Genomic DNA, 21,824 nt, shown 5'->3' with positions numbered 1-21,824 from the left:
TTTACCTGTCTGTAAATGGAGGTGATGATTCTAACTAAACACAGCACTGCCCAGCACTATGCCATGTTCAGTCTTTACATGCAGCAACTCTTTAAACCCTCCCAACAACCCTACGAGGTAGGTTCTGATACTACCTGTGTTCCCTGCTACAGAGTGTCATTAGAGATGTTAATTCTATAGTAGTACACCGGATGCTGCCAAGTGCTGCCCCAGTGAGTTGCCCTGTGCCCGCCAGCACTGCCCCTCTGAGACTGGACTGAAGCATCTTGTTTGGACCCACCAGTAGAACTGAGGCAGGGCAGGCCACGGTGGCTCAGTGGCAGAGTTCTCACCTGCCATGCCGGTGACCTGGGTTCGATTCTTGGTGCCTGCCCATGCAAAAAAATAATAATAATAAGGCAGTAAAGAATCCTCTAGAGTATGCCTCCACAACGAATGCAGCCCCTGTTGTAAAACTTGAGCTAAAAATCAACGTGAGTGGGCAGTACCCATGGAGAGTCCAGCTTTCTCCTCACCTGTGCACATGTCTGGCACTGTTTCCCTCTCACCTGAGTTCCCTCTTAGAACTTCATGCTGCAGAGTGGGGCCCATCTGTTCCGGGGGGTTCTCTCTGTCTTCTGTGTCTTGTAGATTACAGCCCGTTCCCCTTTCTCCTGGGTCCTCTTCCCTGTCCTCAGAGTTCTCGAAATCAGAGCCCATCCCTTTGTCCTCCGAGTCCCGGGCTTCACACACACCCTGCTTATCTTCTTGTTCCATACAGGAAGATGCACACAGGGGAGATGACCAGGGATCCCTGCTGCAGGCAAAACACAGAGAGAAAGGTCACATCAGTCTGGTCTCATCCCCCTTCACCATGTCTGGTCTTGACTTCCATGAAAATCAGTGGCACAGTCCAAAAAAAATGTACAGTGTCCTAAGCCCCAGTTGGCAAATCTCAGCTTTACTCCACGTTTTGGAGTAAACAGGACCGAGTGGAAAGGAGGCTGGTCTGGGTGGCAGAGGAAAGGTGGCATTCCTCATTCTGAGGCCACATGCCAACTCTCACGGGACTACAACTTGATCTGTTCCTGTCTCGGAAGTGGATATCTAGAAGCATTGGCTGTGTAGTTTAACAGTGGGGTAGGTACTATCATTTTACAATTGAGAAAACTTGAAGCTCAAAAGGACACTGCTAGCCTCAGCATGCATAGCCTGTGAGCAGTAGAGAGGGGACTGAATCTAATGGTACAGCGTCCAAGTCCAGTCCTTTCCTTACTCTTATTGCAGCTTGCCCTCCTTAAGCCTGTAGGAATCTTGTGAAGAATTTAGCTACTTATGAGTGGGCCTTTAAGAAGCTAGAGGAAAAGTACATTCAAGGCACAAGTATAAGAGAAGCACGGGTACAGTGACCTCATTTCTAAGTCCATACACAGCCTGGCGTTGGGGTGCAGATCTGCTGTCTTGCCGGAGAGGAGAGCAAAGATGATTCAAAGCTTTCATGGATACAATGGGGGCAGGTGGGAGAGGCACAAGGAACCGCTGTATTAAAAGCTGTCCACGTAGTCCTTATTACATTTTTTAAACTTTTTAATTGTAGATAAACCTTAGCAAGAATGCACTGCGTACATGAGGCATAATCAGTCACCCCTGTACAGAAAAGCCCCGTATGTGAATTGCGGGGCAAAAAGGACATCCGATTCCTAAACCTCTCATAGATGTCAATCTTGCACTTCACATTTAAAGGGCCCTCTGCCAAGACTGGGCAATGAAAGCCAAACATAATTTCGTTCTATCATCCATTTCTCCTCCAGCTTCCTTGAAGGCAGCGGAGCAGTTCCCAGGGTACAAATCTTGAGTGATGACTTTGAAGAGAGCTCTCTCACCGTCTCGTCAGTCCCCAGACAGAACATTCAAGAATATGGCTGAGCAGCTGATGCCCCTCCCTTGGCTGGGAGTTTTTCTTGCCTCTTCCATTGAGAGGCTTCCCCAGCACAGCCCTGGCTGGGCTACAGCGTCTGGAGTGGAACGCAGCAGTGACCATTCTGTCACCTAGTGACAGTTCTAGCTGGGCGGGCCCTGCCCCACAGCCCAGGGCAAGTCAATTAGCCTCACATTGTCATCAGTGGAAGGAGGGTAATGCTACTTAACCTTTCTCACCAGGAGGGTGTCAGAAGGAAACTAATTAAGAAGCACTTTGGAAAATACTGCCGAGACTAATTAATGCCTGAGTTTTATGAATACAGAGTACACTATTTTCTTTTAAGTCCTGGAGTCATTCGAGCACACCTCAAAGGCACGCCAGCCCTTCCATCGTTTTTGGCACACGCACAGCCTCAGGTGGCATCACACTATCTCCTTTCTCAGGAATGATGAGAAAGCCCTTCTTTGAGTGAAAAATCAAGCCCTTCCCTTCAGTGTCATAGGAAAATGGCGGGGTCTGAGGTTGGTTAGTAAGCAGTATCTAGGAATGCAGCCACGTTTCTATAGAATGGACGCTGTTGAAAACTCCAGATTTCAAAAGCTCAGAGAGGTTTTCTTCTACCAGATAGTAGGTGAGAAATCCCACTACAGCCATAAACCTTTTAAGAAGTCTGTTCCATAAGACACGGTTGACCCCAAATCACTTCTACTCGTCTCTCTTTGCCTTCTGGAACAACCTCAGTAGTCAAGAACATCCCTAGACTCCAGAGATAGAACACGTGCCCAGGGAAGTGGGGTGGTGAAGAGGCAATAGTAGAGTTTGCTTACCTATGACCTACAGGTTTGTGGTAACCAAAAGCAGGGCTAGGGCAGGGAGCCGATCAATTGTTTCTCCCAACCTAAGTAAGACCAGCAAGAACTTTACATCAATAAATAAAGGAATCAAGCAAATCACCAGAAACTCATAAAACTAAAATAGCGGGAGTGAGGAAGGGTGGCTGCACCCAGCATAGTACAGAGGTGACCGCAGCTCTCTACCCAGAAAAGCAGGGTCCAAGGGTCCAACCTGGGAAGCAGGAAGCAGTTTTACCCCCAAGCTCTTTTTTTTTGAGGGGGGACAGGGTGTGCATGGTCCGGAAATCAAAACCGGGTCTCCCACATGGAAGGCAAACACTCTACCACTAATCCACCCCCAAGCTCTTTTAAGAAGGCTCTTCGTAGTGCCTCAGACATGACAAGAACACAACAAAAGCATGTTGTGATTTCTTGAGAGCCAAGAGATAATTCATACTAGAAATTTCAAACAAGGAAACATGGTTTTTCTAGCTTAAAAAAGAAAGAGTCTGAGTTCCTCAATTAGGGTTCACAGTGCTATTCACAACCAGAATTAAAGAGATTCTGAACCCTGAAAGGTAGCATATCCTAACCCTCATTCATACCAGGAGAGAGAGAATTGGGTTTGCTCTGAAAAGAGTAAGAAGTTCCTGTTACCAAAAGACACAATTTATGGCATATCTACCTAAAATTTGTTAATGCAAAGTTGGGAATCTGCACGCCTAGCGATAATGGATTGGTATAGGACAACCATGCCATCACACTGAGTACTAGACAGGTATCAAGTCAGAAAAGACTATTTAGAGGTAAGGAAAGTGGTGACAATATATCTCTAGATGAAAAATAGCTGATTGGAAAAGAATTCACTTTTGTATCTTTAACATATATACACTAGCATACATGTATACACAAGTCCGGAGAGGAACACCAGGCTATTTAAAATGTCAGAAATCAAACGTCTCTTGGGCTTTACATCTATTAATTAATTTAATCTTAACAATCCCATGAAGTGTAGGGCATTATTTCCACCTTCATAGCTGAGGAGACAGGCATGGAATTTAAGTAGCTACCCCAAGGTTAAGCCAATGATAAGGATCGAAACCTGAAGTCTGGCTCCTTCACGCACATTCTCAACCAGAAGCTGTACTGATTTTCCTCATAATGTGTTGTCTGAGACGACTTTTCCTTTTGTGCATATTATATTTTCTCAATAAACTTGCATTTTTACCACCAAAAAAGCTAGCTCGTTTAAATGCAATAAATATGTTCAGGGAAAATCTATGATTATTCTAGAAGCAACAGAAGGGAAGACAAGAACAGGAGACGGTTGCTTCAATCTAGATGACTATTTTCACAAACATTGTTTAGGCACTGTGGTAAAACTGAAGTGTCAGTCAGTACAAAAGATATGCAAGAACATTTTGTCCAACTCCTGTTCCATTCATTCTCAAAAACTAGCAACATGTTTTCTTTCTTAGGCAAAGCAAAGCAAGTGGGATGGCCGGGAGTGTGGCAGCTGTGTGGCCACACCTGGGTTCAAGTCTTCTGCTATTTACCAGCTGTTTTTATCTTGGGCAAGTGACTTAAACTTCCTGTCTCTGCATCCATCAAAACTAGGATGTTGACACCTACCTTGCAGACACAAGATCATGTCTGTAAAAGCAGGTGGCACATAGTAGAGACTCAATAAATGGTATTTCTATTATGAAAACTAGGCCAATTCCTTAATTAAAAAAAAATAATACACACACATCCCATCACCTATCAGCAGCTTAACCCTGTTCACCAAGAATGGCCCTTGGGAGGCACTACAGGCAGAGTTCCCAAAAACCAAGGAAGAACTAGGTTGCTTAGGGGAACTGGAGCAAGGGACAAAGGTTCAGTTCCATTTTGGTCTACAGCTACTGATAACCCGTCCTGTGCACAAAGCTGAATGCAGCAGGGGTGCAGTTCATCAGACCGTGACTTACACCCTATCTATAAGGGGGCACAGGTGTTAGTCAGACAGACATAATTTATTTTGCATCTAGTTCTAATCACTGAGGCAGATGCAACAGCAGAAAAAAAAAAAAATCAGGGAGTGAGCACTGATTTTTGCCAGCACAGCCACTGGCTTTGGGTACATATTTGCCCTCACTGGGCTTCTCTGTTCAATGAGGAGGTTGGCTTGTGAATACGGGTGACAGCTCTTCTACCTGTTGCCATGCAATGTGTGTAAGCAGCAGAAGTCATCCAGGGAGGCAGTGCTGTCAGCTGCACTAGCGATTTTCAGCTCCAGCTTGTTAACTCACACTTGAAGTTATCAGCTCCAGAAACACCCCAGTTGCCACCACTTGGCATGTAGTATGGGGTGGGGTTGGGCCACTTCCAGCAAGACTGCTCGAATCTCAGTTTCCAGAACTTGCAATATCATGTCCTTCCCCCCACCGTATGCCCCGCCCCAACACACACAAAAAAGTAACGTTCATTTTCCTATAAAATCAGCAGGAAAATGCTCAAGTGCATCGTAGATGAGCTCAAGAAGAACTAATCAGCAGGTCACTCTGAAGACAATGAATGCTATTTAGTGGAAGTAAATATGAAAAAGAACTTTTAAAAAGAAGGGAGAGAGGAAGGTAAGAAGGAAAAAGAGGAAAGGAAGGGAAAGGGGAGAAAAAAGAGAGGGGGAAGAGCGAGGTGGAGAAGGGGTAGTGAGGCCAGAAGTGGCATCTGGCCCGAGTTTATAGGCACATTCCCTCTCCCCTCTCCCGACCGCCCCGACTTGGCAAAGCGAGAAACCACGGGTCCCACCGCTCGCCCCCAGCGGAAAAGCGCTCGCAGCGCTCGCCGCCTTCCTCCCGGCCCGGCCCGCGCTCTGCACTTGGACCCCACGCCGTCCGGCCACCTTCCGGCCAGGACGAGGGTCGCGGGGCTGGGGGGCGGGCTGCCGCTGCTGCTCAAGTCCCGAAGTGACCCGACCTCGGCGACTGCAGCTGCGCTCCAGCCGATCCCGCTCGCTGGACCCGGGAACGCCGTGAGGTCAGCGGGGGTCACCCTGTTTCTCATCGCAGGTAAACTGAGGCCCAGCAAAGTGGCGCTCTGCGTGCTGGGTCTCCTGGGGAGAGGGTCAGGCCCGGGAGCCCGGACCCCGCCCTCGGTCTCCTCCTCGGCGTTTGGCTTGCGAAGAGAGACTCCAGCCACGCAGGAAAGGAGCCCGGGGCCCCGCGTGGCTCCCCCGATGCGGGCGGACGCTGGGTGCTGGGAGTGAGGCCTGGGAGCCGGCCTCCCGCCCCTGCTGCGGGACCAGGCTGCCCAGAGGTGGGCCGGGAGGAGTCACGTGCCGGGGCCCGGTGGCCAGGAGCCAGGCTGGTGCAGACAGCACATGCTTTCCCGGCTCCTCCTCATCTCGCGGGTCCCTTCCTTCCCTCCTGGACCCGGGCTCAGACGCCCCCTCCTCCGCAAGCAGCAGTCGGAGGCTCTTCACTTCCCACGTTCCCTGCACACCCCTCCGTCCCACGGGAGAGTTTCCATAGCAGAGAGCTGGCAGGGACGCCCGACTGGGGAGAAGGCTGGAAAAAAACAATTTAAGCCTGCAGTTCAAAAGGCTGAACTCATGACCATAACTGGGGTCTAAGCAGAGATTCCAGGGAATTAATCATTTGTCAGTCTTCAGCACCAACAGAGTAAAGGGCCTCCCAGTCTCTTAGGGAAAGGAGCCCTCAGGGTCCTGCCTCCTCAGCGGGGAAGCCAGGTTAGGGAGAACAAGGCAATGTCACCATATCTGCAAGAGACCGGGGGCCCCTCTACGAGCAGGAAGTAACCGCCTTGCACACAATGTGCCCACACCGAAGCGGACTTTTCCCTCAGCTGGCTTCCACAGCCCTAGAGCCGCATGGTCCAACCCGAAATGCCAGCTCCCCAAGTGGCAGGCTGCTTTGTGAGATGAGCATTAGTTTCAGGGGTAACCAAAGGATTTCTGCAATTCAGTGTTGATCACTCTCCAGACAAGAGAAGCTGAAATTATATGGTTTCCAACTTGTGGTTACAGCTTTTTTTTTTTCTTTTTTATCTGGAGGGGAAACCTAAATTGAAAACAGAGGAAGGCTCGAAAGCACAGCAACAGAGAAATCAATTTAGAATGCCATTGGTCAAGGCTAATCTGAGACCCTTTCTAATCTCTGTGGTCAAGAATAGCGCGAATGCCCTTGGGGTCAGGCATTTCCTGTCTAGTTGGTTGGGCTGGAGCCCCTCAGTGTGGCCTGAGGGCCTCAGCCTGTCACAGCTGCCGAGCCTCCACTGCTGACTCCTGGGACACAAAGTAAGAATTACTGAAATACAGAGACAGATCCTACGGGCCCTCAAAGTTAGACCATGCATCCTCAGTCGGCATGTGGGCCTCCGATGAGAAGGCACAAAAGCTAAGGACCTTCATGAAGGCATCTGCTCATCCGTGTTTTACATTCCGCCTCAACAGAATGGGAATCCTGTTCATTTTTTTCCCCTTTGTACTTGGCATCTACCACCACATCTAACTTTATACACCCTTAGCTTTTTGGTTTCTCATTTAACAAGAGAAACCCTAGGCAGTTCGCATTGGATTATTTTCAGACACCTTCTCAGTAGCTGGCTCAAAGGTTCGAAGTTTGGATTTCATGGAATCACAGACCTTGGAACTCCCTTATGTCAAATTCCTTTTATAGACAAAACACTGCAAGCGACCAGGTCAGAGTCTGCAAGGCAAGTGTTCGAGGAGTTGCGGAATTCCAATGTCCTGTTGGCCTCTCTGGTGAACTTCATACCTCTTTAACATAAAACACTGCTTCCAAAGAAGACAGACAGACCTAAAGACATATACTTACTTGTCTTTTTTTTTTCTTTCACTGTAGCTAAAAAACAGACCACAGTAACCCCAAAATACTCATAAAGGCCTTTTGGTGCCCATAAAATCACCTTGGTTTTCACGAAGACCATTGTTGGATGCAAATAGTTAAATGGGGGCCAGAGCGTGTCCCCTACAGCGGACAGCGGGGAGGATCCAGATTTATCTTAGATGTTCAGAAACAGACGCGTGCACACACACAGCCACGGCAGAAAGAGGCGCCACTGGATGATCTATCTCACTGCAAGACAAAACAGAAAAGAGCCTCGGAAGGCACAGGAAGTTTATGTAAGACATGGGAGTTGTTAACAAACAGCTTTCTTCTGGGAGAGGCGATGCTGAATCCAGTGTGAAGGGAGCCAGGTGAGACATCCGAAAGTCTTTTCCAACCCAGATGATTCTGTGATTCTGTCACCAAAGCAAATGGGGAGTACATGCGACCATCCCAGCTTCCCACTGTCGGAATGGGGAGTGCATGCGACCATCCCAGCTTCCCGCTGTCGGAATGGGGAGTGCATGCGATCATCCCAACTTCCCACTGTCGGTTCAGTAAGAAACTGTTCTTCCAGCTCTCTGCTCAATAACTACTTGGTGGTGTTGATGAAGAACGGCTGGCGTGGTCCAGGCCAGTGCATGTCAGCCATGACCTTCTGTGCACAGTCTACAACAGTGTCTTCCCACAAACAGAAAGCAGGAATAAAAATGTAAAGTCATCAAGTCATCCGATTCTTTAATTTTCCTGCCTAAATTCTTAACCCCACAGCTGGACTGCTTTCAGCTTAAAGTGAAACAATTACATACACTTGAATAGACCTTTTAAAAAAATAAATACATAAATACTTGAGTTACTATTACATCCTTAAAACACAGCAGATTATCAACAAACACCAAGACTGTGGGAAATTATTTAAGATGTGTAACCCAGTTTCTTCAACAACAGCAAAAATGGCAAAAATTTTTAAAAAAGAAGAAATGAAGGGAAACCTATAGGTTAAAAATTTTGAGCTATATCAATCAATCTCAATGGACAGACCTTATTTGAATCCCAATTCAAATAACAAAAGTATGAGACAACTGGGGAATTGGGAATGCTGATCAGATTATTTGATAGTTAAGAATTACTCATTTGTAAGTTACTAATTTTGTGATGAAGTTTACTAAGAGTTCATATATCTTTCAGAGACATAGAACGAAATAGTTGCAAGATGATACAATACATCTGGAGTTTGCTTCAACACCATTCCAGGGCAAAGGGGTAGGGGTGCAGATGACACAAGATTGGCCATATACTGATCACCGTGGAAGCTGAGCGATGGCGTTTGTAGGTTCATTATATTACTCTATCTACTTTTACATTTGCTGGAATACTTATATAACAAGGTTTTAAAATGTCCACCATAAAAGATTATATATTTTTCTGAAATTTAAGGCTGATTATTCATTTAATTCTGAGCACACCAGAATAAAATGTCAGTGATTGCCACAAAAGGAATAACCTACTTTTGCAAATTATGCCAAATCAGGAGTGATGACTATGCTTAATATCAAATAGAGACAATGGGAACTGGGGGGGGGGGGGGGGGGGGGGGGGATGGGCAAGGGGGTAAAGGGACTAAGCAAAAAAGAAAAACTTTAGTTTGATGCATTTTTGGCTTTTTCTTTTGATGAGATAGAGCAACTGCTGTTATGTCCTAAATCGATCAGAATACCCTCTCCACTTTCGTCTACTTTATGCTACCGGCCAGTGCTTGTTTATTGCCACTGCTAGGGCAGGAATTCCATACTCAAAACCAAGAAAAAGGCAGCAGGTTGGGGGTCATCACGACCCTGTGAGGCCGTAACACTTTGTCCCCAGGACAAATGAATGAAACGATACGAGTGACCAGCAGATGAACTGCAAAAAAATAAAATTGATCATCCCAGAATGGTCACCTAAGGGGGGTAGTTGAAAAGAAAGATAATATGCTAGTGATTTATGAAATGGGATTTGCAAATGATGAACCCTGACAAGGACAGAATTACATAACTAGCCCCAAATTCAGGACTTTTCAATTTCGGTAGTGTCCTGCTCAGAGAAACTCCGAGGCTGCCATCCCAGGTTTCCGCACACTGCACCATGACAAAGCTGCTAGGAGACCTCGTTTCCCACGCTGTGTTAGCAACCAAAAGTGCGTGGAGACTTTCCGTCTTAGCCCACGGCTGCACCATACGTCTCTACCAGAACCTGTCACAGGACACAGCTTTCGTCCAGGAAGTGAGACTGCCTATCTCAAGAAGGGTATTGTAAGTGTCCAGGGCTCATTCACAGCTTGAACCCCACAGTTACCGAGTCAGGCTCAGTCTGGGGTCCTCATATCCCTCTTACCTCCGGTTCCTAGCAATTCCTGAAGGGAACAGCAGCACTACACAAGCTTGTAAAGCAGAATAACGGCATTTTTCTCAAGCATGGGTTCTTAGCCTGAGGGATTTCAGAGTCCATGAACTCTCTGAGACCTTATGCAAATTTGCCTGGAAGAACTTTCTTCTGATGAGACGGCCCATCGCTCTACCTCGGACTCTGAAAGGGTCCACGAACAAAAACAAAACAAATTCTAATTATAGACCACCACCCCAGAGGACTCACGATAACATTTCTTTTATTTCAGAAATCATCCAGAGTGGTTTGGGGGAGGGAGGTAAGAGCAATTTCACCACTGTATGCCATGAGATCTTTTGGTGGGCTACTGGAGAAGGGAAGACACGGACACTAAATCCAAAAGCGGGGTCTTGCATAGACAAAAATATCATTACACTTCAAAGAATGGGGCAGAATGAGGAACCTGGCAAATGCAGCCTGCCTGATTCAGTTCAGGGTTGGGGTTTGCTGATCTCAGCTAGCACCTTATTTCACAGATCGGGCAGGCAATGAAGACCCAGAAATGTTAAGTAAATTAATCAGGAACACACCAGTTCATAGCAACTTCTGCTCCAGTCCCCTTTCTACTCAACCCAATCCAGCCTAGGATGCTTGGTTAACATTCACACCGGTAATCTGGTTTTTCCAGCATCATCAGTTTACCTGCTTTTCGCTTGCTAATAGCTCCTGTTATGTGGCAGATGCTCCCAGAGAAAGATTGCTCTTCAAACCTCCAATGCACTGCCTCTGTGGGACGTTTCTACTTTATGCAAGTCTGACCCCAGGGCCAGGGCTCCCATCAGCTGCCTACTTGGGCAGTGAGAGAAATCATATTGGTTAAACCATAACATACCCTCTGGACACAAAGTGCTTTGTTAGTTAATCCTTCCCTTACTTCTCAAAGTGAAAAGAATTAAAATCTGACCAAAGTGGACCAACTCATTCCTAACAAATCTTTGGAGTGTTAGCAGTCACTCTGTCTGCAATCAATAACATGGAAACACCTGGGTAAAAGTTTGGGCGTCTGGGAATAACACAAAGTAACACAAAACTCCACAATTTAGTGAGCCCACAGTTCATGCTCAACGTAAAGACATGCACAAAAGAAGCAAGGACCCAGCTCATCCAACATGGCTCACCACTACAAAGACAGTTTCTCGGATTTGTACTCTTTCCTAGTACATCTTTCTGCTGCTGTTTTACTGCTTTGCATCCCCTGTGCGGGAGGTGATCGGTTCAGAGGTGGGCCAGGCAGCAGGAGCAGGTCAACCGGGAGCTAAATCATACTGAAGAGACTCTATCCACAGATGAAAGAATTCACAACTTTCTATTGAAAAACCATCTCTAAAAGATCCTCTTATCTTCCAGATGAGGTAAATGAGGACCAAAGAAGATGAATCCTGTCTCTGTTTCACAAAGATTGTGAGTTGGTGGATGACTCTAGTGGTCAGATCATGCAATTTCTTTTACATACAATCTACCCCTACACCGGACTCCCCCCAACTCATTCTAAACTATTCATGGTTTATTCCTCTAGCTTGAGCGATCACATTTTACTTTCGTCACCTCTTTCCTCCTCATTTTCACTGCTTTCTTGCGGACTCCTGGCTAATTTTCTTTCTACTGTAATTTTAATTATTTTCCCTCTGAAACCCACAGAAAATGCTCTTCAAAGGTAACTTCATATGATGCTCAGAAATGGTCTCTGATTTAGTGGGGTTTGAATCATCTACTGTTTTTACTAGAGAAAAACAGAACATCTTGTTGGCTAGAAAAAAGCAGTTGCTTGAATTAATATTGACTTAATGGAGTATTATGGTAAACATTGAATATTTCCACTTTCTTTGTAGAGCATTTGAAAAAAAAAGTCATTGAGAAAGAGAAGAAAGTGCACGAAGTCTGTACCTGAATCTTTTAAGGATATTTTCCCATTCAAACTATGAAACCCTCTCATTAAAAGGGGGGACTTCTGGGTGGGCCACGGTGGCTCAGTGGCAGAGTTCTCACCTGCCATGCCAGAGACCCAAGTTCGATTCCCGGTGCCTGCCCATGCGAAAAAAAAGGGGGCCGAGAGGAGACTTCCTGAACATCTGCAGTATAATTTGTTAAATGCTTAAAACTGATTATCAAACTGTATTAGAGTGGCTCTTGCAATGCCACGTTTTGGCCAAATGAGTCTTTCAGGCTGTTGGGAACAGGAGGGAGAGGTGTCAGTGAGCACTGATGAATGCTAACATGCCACCACATGCTCTCCTGTAGGACCAAACCTGGGCTTCCCAAATGTGAGCCATTTTAGGCGACTAATACCAGATAATATTAATTGCTAACTTGTAGTGAGCCGGGCTTACACCAATACCAGCAATAATTTTCTATTCTCCAAATCCAATGGTCTCTTCTCATCCTTTGATTTCTCCATCAACACCATAAAGTGCTAGGCATATAACAGAGATTCAGTTAACAACTGCAGAATTTCTTTTGAGATGTTCTCCTGGGAAATTCTCCCCTTGCTCAGTGTGCATGAGATTGCACCCACCTAGTCTTCCTCATACTTCCTCATATTGACCATACTGTCTCCTCTTTCTAACTCCTAAAGCAGGTCAACCTTCAAGGCTCCTTTTCACATTTTCTTTTCCCTCTCTGTTCATGATTTTGATCCTCCCTGCTAGATATCTCCTCTGTTCTGAGGACTCACAAATCTGAACCTCCAGCCCCAACCTCTACCCATACTCCAGATCCACATTTCAAATGAAGCACAAAAGATGTGATGGCAGAGAAGCCTGAAATCCCCTTCCAGTCCTGAAGTGCTGCCCTGCATCTCAAAAGCCACAGGGGACATGAGGCAGCCTACACACCCTCTGATCTTTGCACATGCTAATTAGTCGAAGCTGACCTAGGTTCAAATATAACTTTTGCCACTTATAAACTACAGCCCTTGGGACAGTTATTTCACCTCTTTGAGTCTTAGTTTCTTTATCTATACAATGGAGGAAAAAAGGACTCATCTTGAAAGCTGTTAAAGACTTAAGTGAATTTCCATACGCAGTGCATCTGGCCCTAGCCCTATTTAAAATAAATTTTAGTTCTCAACCCCAATCTTTGCTTCAAATCAGCTCCTCCTGACAGCGCCCATTTCTGTTAGGATTTCTCTGTTCTTACTCACCCAAGCTCAAAACCCTGCAGTCGGCTTTGACCCGTCCATCACCCCTTTCAATCAAATCAGTTGCCGTGTCCTTTCTTTTACTTTCCCCCTCTTTTTTACCATTGCCAGTATCTCTGCAGAAGTCACGCTTAATACTTGCATGCACCCAAGTGTTCCAGCCAGATCAATCTTCTTAGAACACAGTTGCCGCTCACTCCTTCTCCTGCTCGGAAACCCCTGGTTGACCCCGCGATTGTCTCCAGACAACCACACACTCCTTGTCCTCAACAATGTAGCCCCAGGCCCTCCTGATCTCTGTCCCCTACATCCCAGCCAAAAAGCTTACTCTCATATTCCCTTATGCCACGCCATTTCTCCTCAAGAAACCTGTAGAGGTTAAAAACTCAGATTCGGGAGCAAGATCATCTGTTTCCACCCAGTCTCTAGCTGTGTAGCCTTAAGCAGGTTGCCCAACCTCTTTGAGCCTTAATTTTTTTCATCTATGAAATGGAAATAAGAGTACCTACCTCGTAGGGTTATTGTCAGCATTGAGTTAATGCATTGTAGTGCTGAGAGCACAAGCCTAACACAAGGTAAGGGCTGAGATAGCATTATTACCTCGCTTTTATGGCTCTTTACAGCACTTGCCCTTATCTTATTCTGTCTAATATTAGTTTCATTAATATAAGCATAATTACAACAATCCATATCTTATTGTTCACTTGCCCCTCCTCCCCTACTACCTCTTAACTATAATCTCTTTGTGGGGACAAGAGATTCCTCCATATATTGGGACCTCACATATCTCTTGAAATGGCTAACATTGGGTATAATTATCTCTCTCCCGCACATCTAAAAAAGAAGAACTAAAAGAACCGGAAATCAAGTGATCTGATCAAGAACACATCAGGTAAGGCAGAGCCACGGAAACAACCTAACTCTCTTAGCTGGGATCCAAAACCCTGTCAGCCCCAGGAGCTTAATTATCCTGCTAAACAGTTGGTCATGACAGAAAGTAACAATGAGCTTCAAAAGTTAGACAAAACGTTCTCAAAAAGGAATCCTGCATTCCTTGGCCAAATGTCAGTAGCCCTTGAAGTATCAGAGGACCCCATGAGAGTCAACTGGTACCCCCAGCCCACCCCCGCAGGTTTTAACACCCAATCCAGCTGTGCAAAGGTCCGAGGCAGCACAGAGCTGTGTTTGCACTCATGGTGGGAAATGCTACTTGACTCCCCAGTCTGATAGGACAATTGCTTCTCTACTTTCCCGGGAGGAAAGACAGAACTGGAATTAACAACAGACCTCAAAATTAAGTGATGAATGAAAACAGATCAACACTTCAACCTAATTGTGAAATTTCAGAGAAGTTTAAAAGCAAAAATTACAAGAAATCACAATATAATGAACTATATAAGATGTTCCTTTGGGGTGGGAGTGGGGCAGCACATCCAAATATAGGAGAAATTTGTATTGAACATTAAAGAGTGTATATTCAGACTGAAGTGTATTCTCTGGCAGTTTTCAAGGGGGTTTTTTTGTTTTGTTTTTCTTTCTAGGTTAGGAAAAGCATGCATTTCTTGATTTCTCTTCTCACCTTTATATAATTATCCACTTGGAAAACGCTTTTCATAAAAGTCCACAGTTAAGTAGTGAGACAAACTCAGGCCCCAGAGAAGTCTGCAAAAATGACACATGCCATAAAGGAAGTGGGTGACCAGAAGTATTGATCAAAGCCCAATTCAGTCAACAAACACAAGTTACCCAGTAAAGAGTTGGGAAAACAGACATTCCTAGGGTAGTATCCCCAGACCAGTTCCAGCTATGTCTCCATTAGGTTAATTTTAATTGACGATTACCTTATTAAAAATGGAGGGAGAGGAGGGTTCTTTAAGTTTATTTCACTCTTTAGATTCTCATTTCTGGGGTAAACTGGTTTTACACTAACAGATCTGGCACACACACACACACACACTTCAAAAAAGAAAGAGAAAGATGGGGAAAGTTTATATGAACAAAATCATTTCCCCAGCTTATATAATTTTAAAGCCTACATCGTTTGCCCTAACTTGCTTGTAAAATATTGGCAGTGCCATCACATTAGGAAAGATTTAGAATGAAATATGCTAAATTGTTGAACACTCACCACATGTGCTGTGCATTATTCTAGATGTGCAGGCTACAGTTAAAGAGAAACAATCTCTGCCTTGTGGAGTTTACATTTCACTGTAATTTTTTTTAATCCACAGCTTTCAAAACCACCTAATGCTATTTTTACCATTAATCCCTCCCTGAGGGATTCTTTAAAAAACTGATTTAAAGAATCAGTGATTCTTTGAAATCCACAAAGTTTCCTCCAGTGTGGGGGAGAAAAAGGTCAACAACTAGAGAAGTCTTCATGCAGTGCCCTAAGCCTCATCAAGCCATCAAACAAGGTGTGCTAGCCAAGGACAGGTAAGGCACTGGGACTCTGGGACCAACGCTATGCATTTCCTACTAAACAAAGTCTAGAAAGAATGGTTCCTCTTTTGAAGATTATGGTGAGATCCTCTTAAGACTCTCAGAAGACCATACATATCTAAAATGCCCCTGGGAATAAAAGCGAGCCCCACACATAAAATTTGCTACACATATTTTAGCAAAGTAGAGCTGAATGCACAGGACTCAAGACTTCTCCCTCTGCAGAAGAGGTAACCTGAGGCAGGGCAAACAGCTGTCACTGGGGACACCGCTGCTAGACTGTGGATAAGCGAGGCTTGACTTGCCGAGTAGATCACAAGAACTGTCGTAGGCTCCTTTAAAATGACTAAGGTTCTCATAACAACCCACTGCACACTGCAAGGCACTAAGTAGACTTGAAGTCAGACCCAAACATGGCCGAGAGACTCTGATGGGAAAAAGAAGGTTTTAACTGCCTGAGGAGATAGCTTCAATCTTTTGGTGGCTCATGGCATCAGAGCCGCTGATCTTTTTCCTATTCTGTATTAATACATAATGCAGTAGAGCCCAAACTCAAGTCCCACACAAATCGTGCTACTCCATCAGAGGTGAAAATGGAATGAATTATCACCCTTCCTCACCAGTCTTTCTGTTTGTTTTCCATACATGCAGAGGCAAGGAAACTCCTCTAATTTTCTGAGCAGCAAATTTTATAAGCAAAAAGGGCTTTCCTGCAAGACGAGGTAAAGGATGAGTATGACGGCATGGAGTAGGTACTGAAGCAATGGCCCCACCCATGCTTGCCAATATCATTAAAATGTTCTTATCAGTCAGTGCTGGTGTTAGTCAGGCTCATAAAACTCAGCAAATCACAGGTCTGCTCTGGCATGTTTCCAGAGGGTGCTAACCTCTTTTGGCAGTCACGTGAAAAAGATGAAAATTAACTAAGAAAATGATTATCCTCACTTCTGATCCATCTCCTACAACAGGAGCAAACTGTCAACATGCAAATAAAGTTTCATGTTTCCGCATTTCATCAATCCATCAATTCACAGATTCTGAAAGCACACCATACGCCGGTCTGTGTTCTAGATATACAGTCCCTGCTATGTGCAGGGAATATGCAAATATTCCAGCAAGCTGCTGAAGCTCACTCAAATCCACTTTTAGAAAAACATTTTGCTGAGGTATTTCATTGAGAGAGGCTGCGTGTAGACTGGGGTGGTCAAGAAAGGCCACCTAGAAGAGGTAAGACTTGTCCAGGAGGGAGGGACAGAAATAATTCAGATAGGCTAGGAGAAAGGGGAAAAGAATTCCATGCAAACAGTTCTGTGCTGTGCCCATAGGTCTTACTGAAGATTCTCAACCCTGTCTTTCCAACTGATGGCCATAGGAGTTTAAGGACCTAAACATAATGCATCATGGAAAACCAATGCTTCTCAGAATGAGAGCCACTAAATAGTGATTTTAGAAGACCTCAGAGGAAGATGGTGAAACAGAAGTTCATCTCTAGTTCAAACTCTGAGACTCCAGACACATTTCTCAACTTCTCTCTGAGCCTCAGTTTCCTCATTTTTAGAATGGAGGCGTAATATGTAAACCATCAGACTCAATGAGGCAACACGTGTAAATTACCAGTTCAGAAGCTGATACGTAAATGGTGACAATTGTTGCAATCATATAAAAAGGAAGCATGAAAAATTGCCAGCTGCTCAGTTATAAATAATTAAAGGATTTCCTAAATTTCAGTAGTCTCAAGGGAAAGTTGAGAGTCTGATCTGTCTTGCACTTCTACATACTTCATTTTAATCCCGGTAGGTTTGTTCTGGTTATAAAAATCGAAACAACACGTTGAATGTCAGTAGCTCAGTTGCAAATAGCAAGTCTTTTTGTAGTGCTGCTTTTAAGTGAGCACATTGTACCTTCACAATCGAGAGAAAACAGTCACCTTCTTAAGTCTAGAAGCATGGCAAAGGACACTGATTATCCACTTGGGATTGGTCCATTCTATAAGCTGCCCATAGAGTTTGAAATTTAGGCTGGCAAGGAGCTTATTACCAAACTACCAATGAATGCTTTTCTGGACGCTGTGATTAGGGTCTCTCAACCCAGGAACACAAAGAAAAGCTTCAGTCTATCATGTACTAGATATTTTACTTTAACAATTGTAATGAATTTTTGCAGGTTATGAGAAAGGCTTCATCTTCTCTTACTGACAAGGAACAAGATGAATTAAGATGTATTCATTCTTTCAATCATTCATTCATATACTCATTCATTCATTTATTCATGTTTTCCAAATCAAACATCCTCTTTGCAGCCGCTAGGTATAAAGCACTGGGTAGAGAGAGCCACACCCTCAAAGAGTTTACAGTTTGAAGGTGAGAAAGATAAACTTCTAACTGTCACAAGACAGAATGAGGTGCATGTCATCAAAAGGATAGACAGTACCTTGGGGAAAAGATTAATTCTGACTGGGAGACCTAGGGAGATTTCTACAAGGGAGCTACATCAGCTAGGCTAGGATTTGGACAAAAGTAATCAGGAGACAGTGCAGGGACCAACAGCCATGGGTCTAGTGGCATGGAATCTTGGATAGGGAGTGAGACCTTGTTGGTTTGTACAGGTTAGTGTGATGCCCTGAGTAACTTGGGCAGAGAATAAAAAAGTATTTGCAAAGTCCCTTTGGGGGACTGGGGAGAAAGGAGGAGATATCAAACTTCCCCACCTGGGGAATTCCTGATAGTCTCGCAAGCGTTGGGAACGACCAGTTTAATAAGCCAAGCCCTCAGTTTGGGGGCTCATAAAACATCTTCCTGCAAAGGAGAATCTAAGCCTCCTTATAATTATGCCTAACAGTCATCCCCAGAAAAGCTCTTTTTGTGGCTCAGATACGGCCCCTCTCTCTCTAAGCCAACTAGGCAGGTGAACTCACTGCCCACCCTGCTACGCGGGATATGACTCCCAGGGATATAAATCTCACTGGCAATGCGGGACACGACCTCGGGGGATGAGCTGGGACCTGGTATCATGGGATTAAGAACGCCTTCTTGACCAAAAGGAGAGGAGAGAAATGAGACAAAATAAACATTCAGTGCCTGGGAGATTTCAAACAGAGTCGGGAGGTTATCCTGGAGGTTATTCTTATGCATTATATAGGTATCCCTTTTTAGTTTATAGGTGTTGGAGTGGTTAGAGGGATGTACTGCAAACTGTTGAACTGCGTTCCAGTAGTCTTAATTCTTGAAGGTGATTGTATAGCTATACAGCTTTTACAACATGATTGCGAAAACCTTGTGGCTGATACTCCCTTTATCCAAGGTATGGACAGAGGAGTAAAAAAAATAAGGACAGAAAATAAATAATTTATTTATTTCCTAGGGATAAGGAGTTTTAAAAAATGGGTAGATTGCAATACTACTGGTGAGAGGGAGGGGTAAGGGATATGGGATATATGAGTTTTTTCTTTTTTCTTTTTATTTCTCTTTCTGGAGTGATGCAAATGTTCTAAAAATGATCATGGTGATGAATACACAACCGTGTGATGATATTGTGAGCCACCGATCGTATACTGTGGATGGTTGATATGGTGCATGAAGATACCTCAATAAAAAAATTAAAAACAAAAAACAAAAACGCCATGGGTCCAACCTGATGGTAGCACAGAGGTGGAAGAATATCTGCTGCATCTGGGAACGGGGAGATGCTAGCTGCAAGCATAGGTGGGTAGTTTGGGGTGGCCAAGGCCCAGTATAGGAAAGGGGTAGGTCGGCACTGAATCGTGAAAGGTTTCGAATGCCCTTTCAACCCTACATAGTGTGCAGTACTAAAGAGAGGAGGAAAATAAAAGAAAAATGAAGTGGGATCTTTAGTATAATGAAAAGCCCAAATGGCCTCAGCACAAGGCTCAGGCTCCAGACCTCCAAACACCACTACAGCTTTTTCCCCCCCTTTCTTTCTTTGTACAAAAGCAGGCACATTCACATTCTCTCTCGCAGGGTGAGGAACTGTTGCAAATGCATCAGCCATAGTCACACAACCTTCAGTACAGTCACCCTTTTGCACCCCTGAGCTCTCAGTCTGATCCGAATTGGCTTACCCCTGTCATCTCAGTTGATTTGCAGGCCATCTATGTCTCCTTCTATAAAGTTAAGGTCAACCATGCTTCCCATGTATGGTCTTACGTCCCTTCTGATGTCATCTCATCCTCTCTTGGACCCGGCTGGACTTCTAATCTCCCTGGACAAAGACTCCCACCTCTAACACATGCACAACCAATAATGTGGTCCAACTGGAAATCATCCGGATTCAAAGAGCTTTTTCTCTTCCCTCGTCCATTCTCATGCCCTCGGCCCAGACAACTGGTTTTTCCTTCACTCCATTCTTAGTTCAGACATCTGAACCCGTGGCAGGCAGTGAAAACGGCTTTCCTCTCCCCACAAGCTATTTATATACAGGGGGCAGGGCTCGAGTCCCACTTCATCCCTCTCACCCTGAGCCTTGGGTGTTGCTGTCTCACCACTCAAGTGGCATTTTTAAAGGCTCACTTGGCTCTTACAACTTATTCTACAATAAATAATAGTCTTACGTTGGCTTCTTAAGAGCGGGAAGAAAACAATAAGATGGCACCGGGGAAGGGGGGATGCTGGGGGGGTGCGGGGGAGGGGACGAGGAGGGAAGAAGGGAGAGGCAGAGAGACTCCATAGACGGAGGCGAGGTGGGTTACTGTAGCCATACCCGAGCTGTGTTCAAAGTTGTCCACTCCTCCATCACTGCTCCTTAAAGACAATGAACTTGCTGACCATCGTCCAGCTGTCTTTACCACACCCTCAGTCCTATGAGAGGAAGAAAACGCCCTAGGGGATGCGGAATATCCGTGTCACCCCACAGGGCAGGGCTAAATAAGGGTACGACATCCCCAAACAGAATCCAGCTAAGCGGGAGGTGGGTGATTCACTACTGGTGGGGGTTGGGGGAGGGGGGCGGTTAGGAAAAAGGAAAATCGTGGAAAGCCCCAAAGGAAGTGGTAACCCGATTACCGGGGCCTGGTCATATGTACACTGGCCACAATGTCCACTCAGTGCCCCCCGGTGCCGCCTCTCACCCCTCAGCCTCCTCCAGTCTCTCTCCTCCCAACACGCCCCTCACCCCGCCTCCTTCCGCGTCTTCAGCCTCCGCAGTTCCCCCCGGGTGGAGGCTCCAGCTTAGCTGTCCCCCACCGCCCACACCCAGCCCAAGGCCATCTGAGGTTGGGAAAGCCCAGGAGGCGACGGGAGCTGGACGGCAACCCCGCTCCGGCGGCGAGAGGAGTTGCCCACCCTTGCACCCACTCGTCCCCACTGCGCCATCTGCCCAGTCTGATGGCAGCCAAAGAGCTGATATCTGAGTCCGGGTGGGAGGGAGGGGAGAGGGCAAGGAACGGCACATTTCACAAGGACCCACGATGACCGGCTGTTCCCCTTTCCCCCCTTCCCCAGCGCCCCGCTTCCAACCCCGCCAGCGCGCGGGGGCGCAGGCCAGCCCGGCCAGGGGAGCGCAGCCCGCCCGGGTCGGCAGCTGCACACAAAGCCCTCCACCTTCTCCCGGCCTCCCAGGCTCCTCCCCACACCGCATCTTTCCGAGGGTCTCGGATGCCCCCTTCGGTGGTGGGCGGGACGGCCCGGCTCCCTCTCGCCGCGCTGCTGCCCTTCGCCCTCGCGGCTTGGCCGCCCGCTCTCCGCGCTCCCCCTCCCCACCAAAGACCCCGCTGGCGCTCAGCCGGGGCGTGGGGGGCCGCCGGCAGCCCCTGTCGCCGGGACCCGCGGGCCCCAGGGGACCAGACCACGCTCCAGTCCCCGAGGCACAACTTGGGCCGGCCACCGCAGCACCAGCGTCCCGCAGCCCTCCCTCCATCCCCGCCGCGGTCGGGCGGGTGGCGATCAGCCCCCAGGGCCCAGCCGCAGCCGCAGCCGCGCTCCTACCTGCGAGCGGAGCGCGCCCCGAGGCCCCGGGCACGCAGCGCCCCCGCCGAGCCCCGCGCCGGCACGTCGGTCCCTGCGCGGCGGCGGCTGCAGCGGGCTGGCCGGCAGGCTGCGGGTGCCCGGCGGACTCCTCGCGGGGGGCTTCCTGTGGGGCTGGACAAAGGACATTTCCTGGGAGGAGCGGGGAATGCTCCCAGCATGCCCCGATTTGTAGTTCCCGGGGACTTCCTGCCACCACGGCGGCCGAGCACGCGGGACCCCGCTAGGCCCGGGGGGTGGGGGCCGGGGGGCGGGGGAGGT

General features: G+C 46.6%; 1 protein-coding gene across 5 annotated transcripts in view; it reads right to left on the bottom strand.

The window, feature by feature from the left end:
* The window catches only part of ZNF697 (zinc finger protein 697), a 28,110-nt gene extending 6,524 nt beyond the window's left edge, over positions 1-21,586 (bottom strand). Inside the window, exons 1-3 of one of the 5 annotated variants that reach the window (XM_077119728.1) lie at positions 21,525-21,580; positions 20,302-20,399; positions 549-796 (exon numbers count right to left, since the gene is read on the bottom strand). In XM_077119728.1, the coding sequence (XP_076975843.1) occupies positions 549-756 (208 nt within the window). In that variant the 5' untranslated portion in view covers positions 757-796; positions 20,302-20,399; positions 21,525-21,580. Of the gene's footprint in view, positions 1-548; positions 797-7,662; positions 7,833-20,301; positions 20,932-21,524 lie in introns of those variants that run through there. The other 4 variants (XM_077119729.1, XM_077119727.1, XM_077119730.1 and 1 more) reach the window with 4 other exon arrangements.
* Between the last annotated feature and the right edge of the window lie 238 nt (positions 21,587-21,824).

This window comes from Tamandua tetradactyla, chromosome 11 (assembly GCF_023851605.1).
Source record: "Tamandua tetradactyla isolate mTamTet1 chromosome 11, mTamTet1.pri, whole genome shotgun sequence".
Classification (NCBI taxonomy): Eukaryota; Metazoa; Chordata; class Mammalia; order Pilosa; family Myrmecophagidae; genus Tamandua; species Tamandua tetradactyla.
This window is presented reverse-complemented; position numbering and strand designations above follow the sequence as displayed.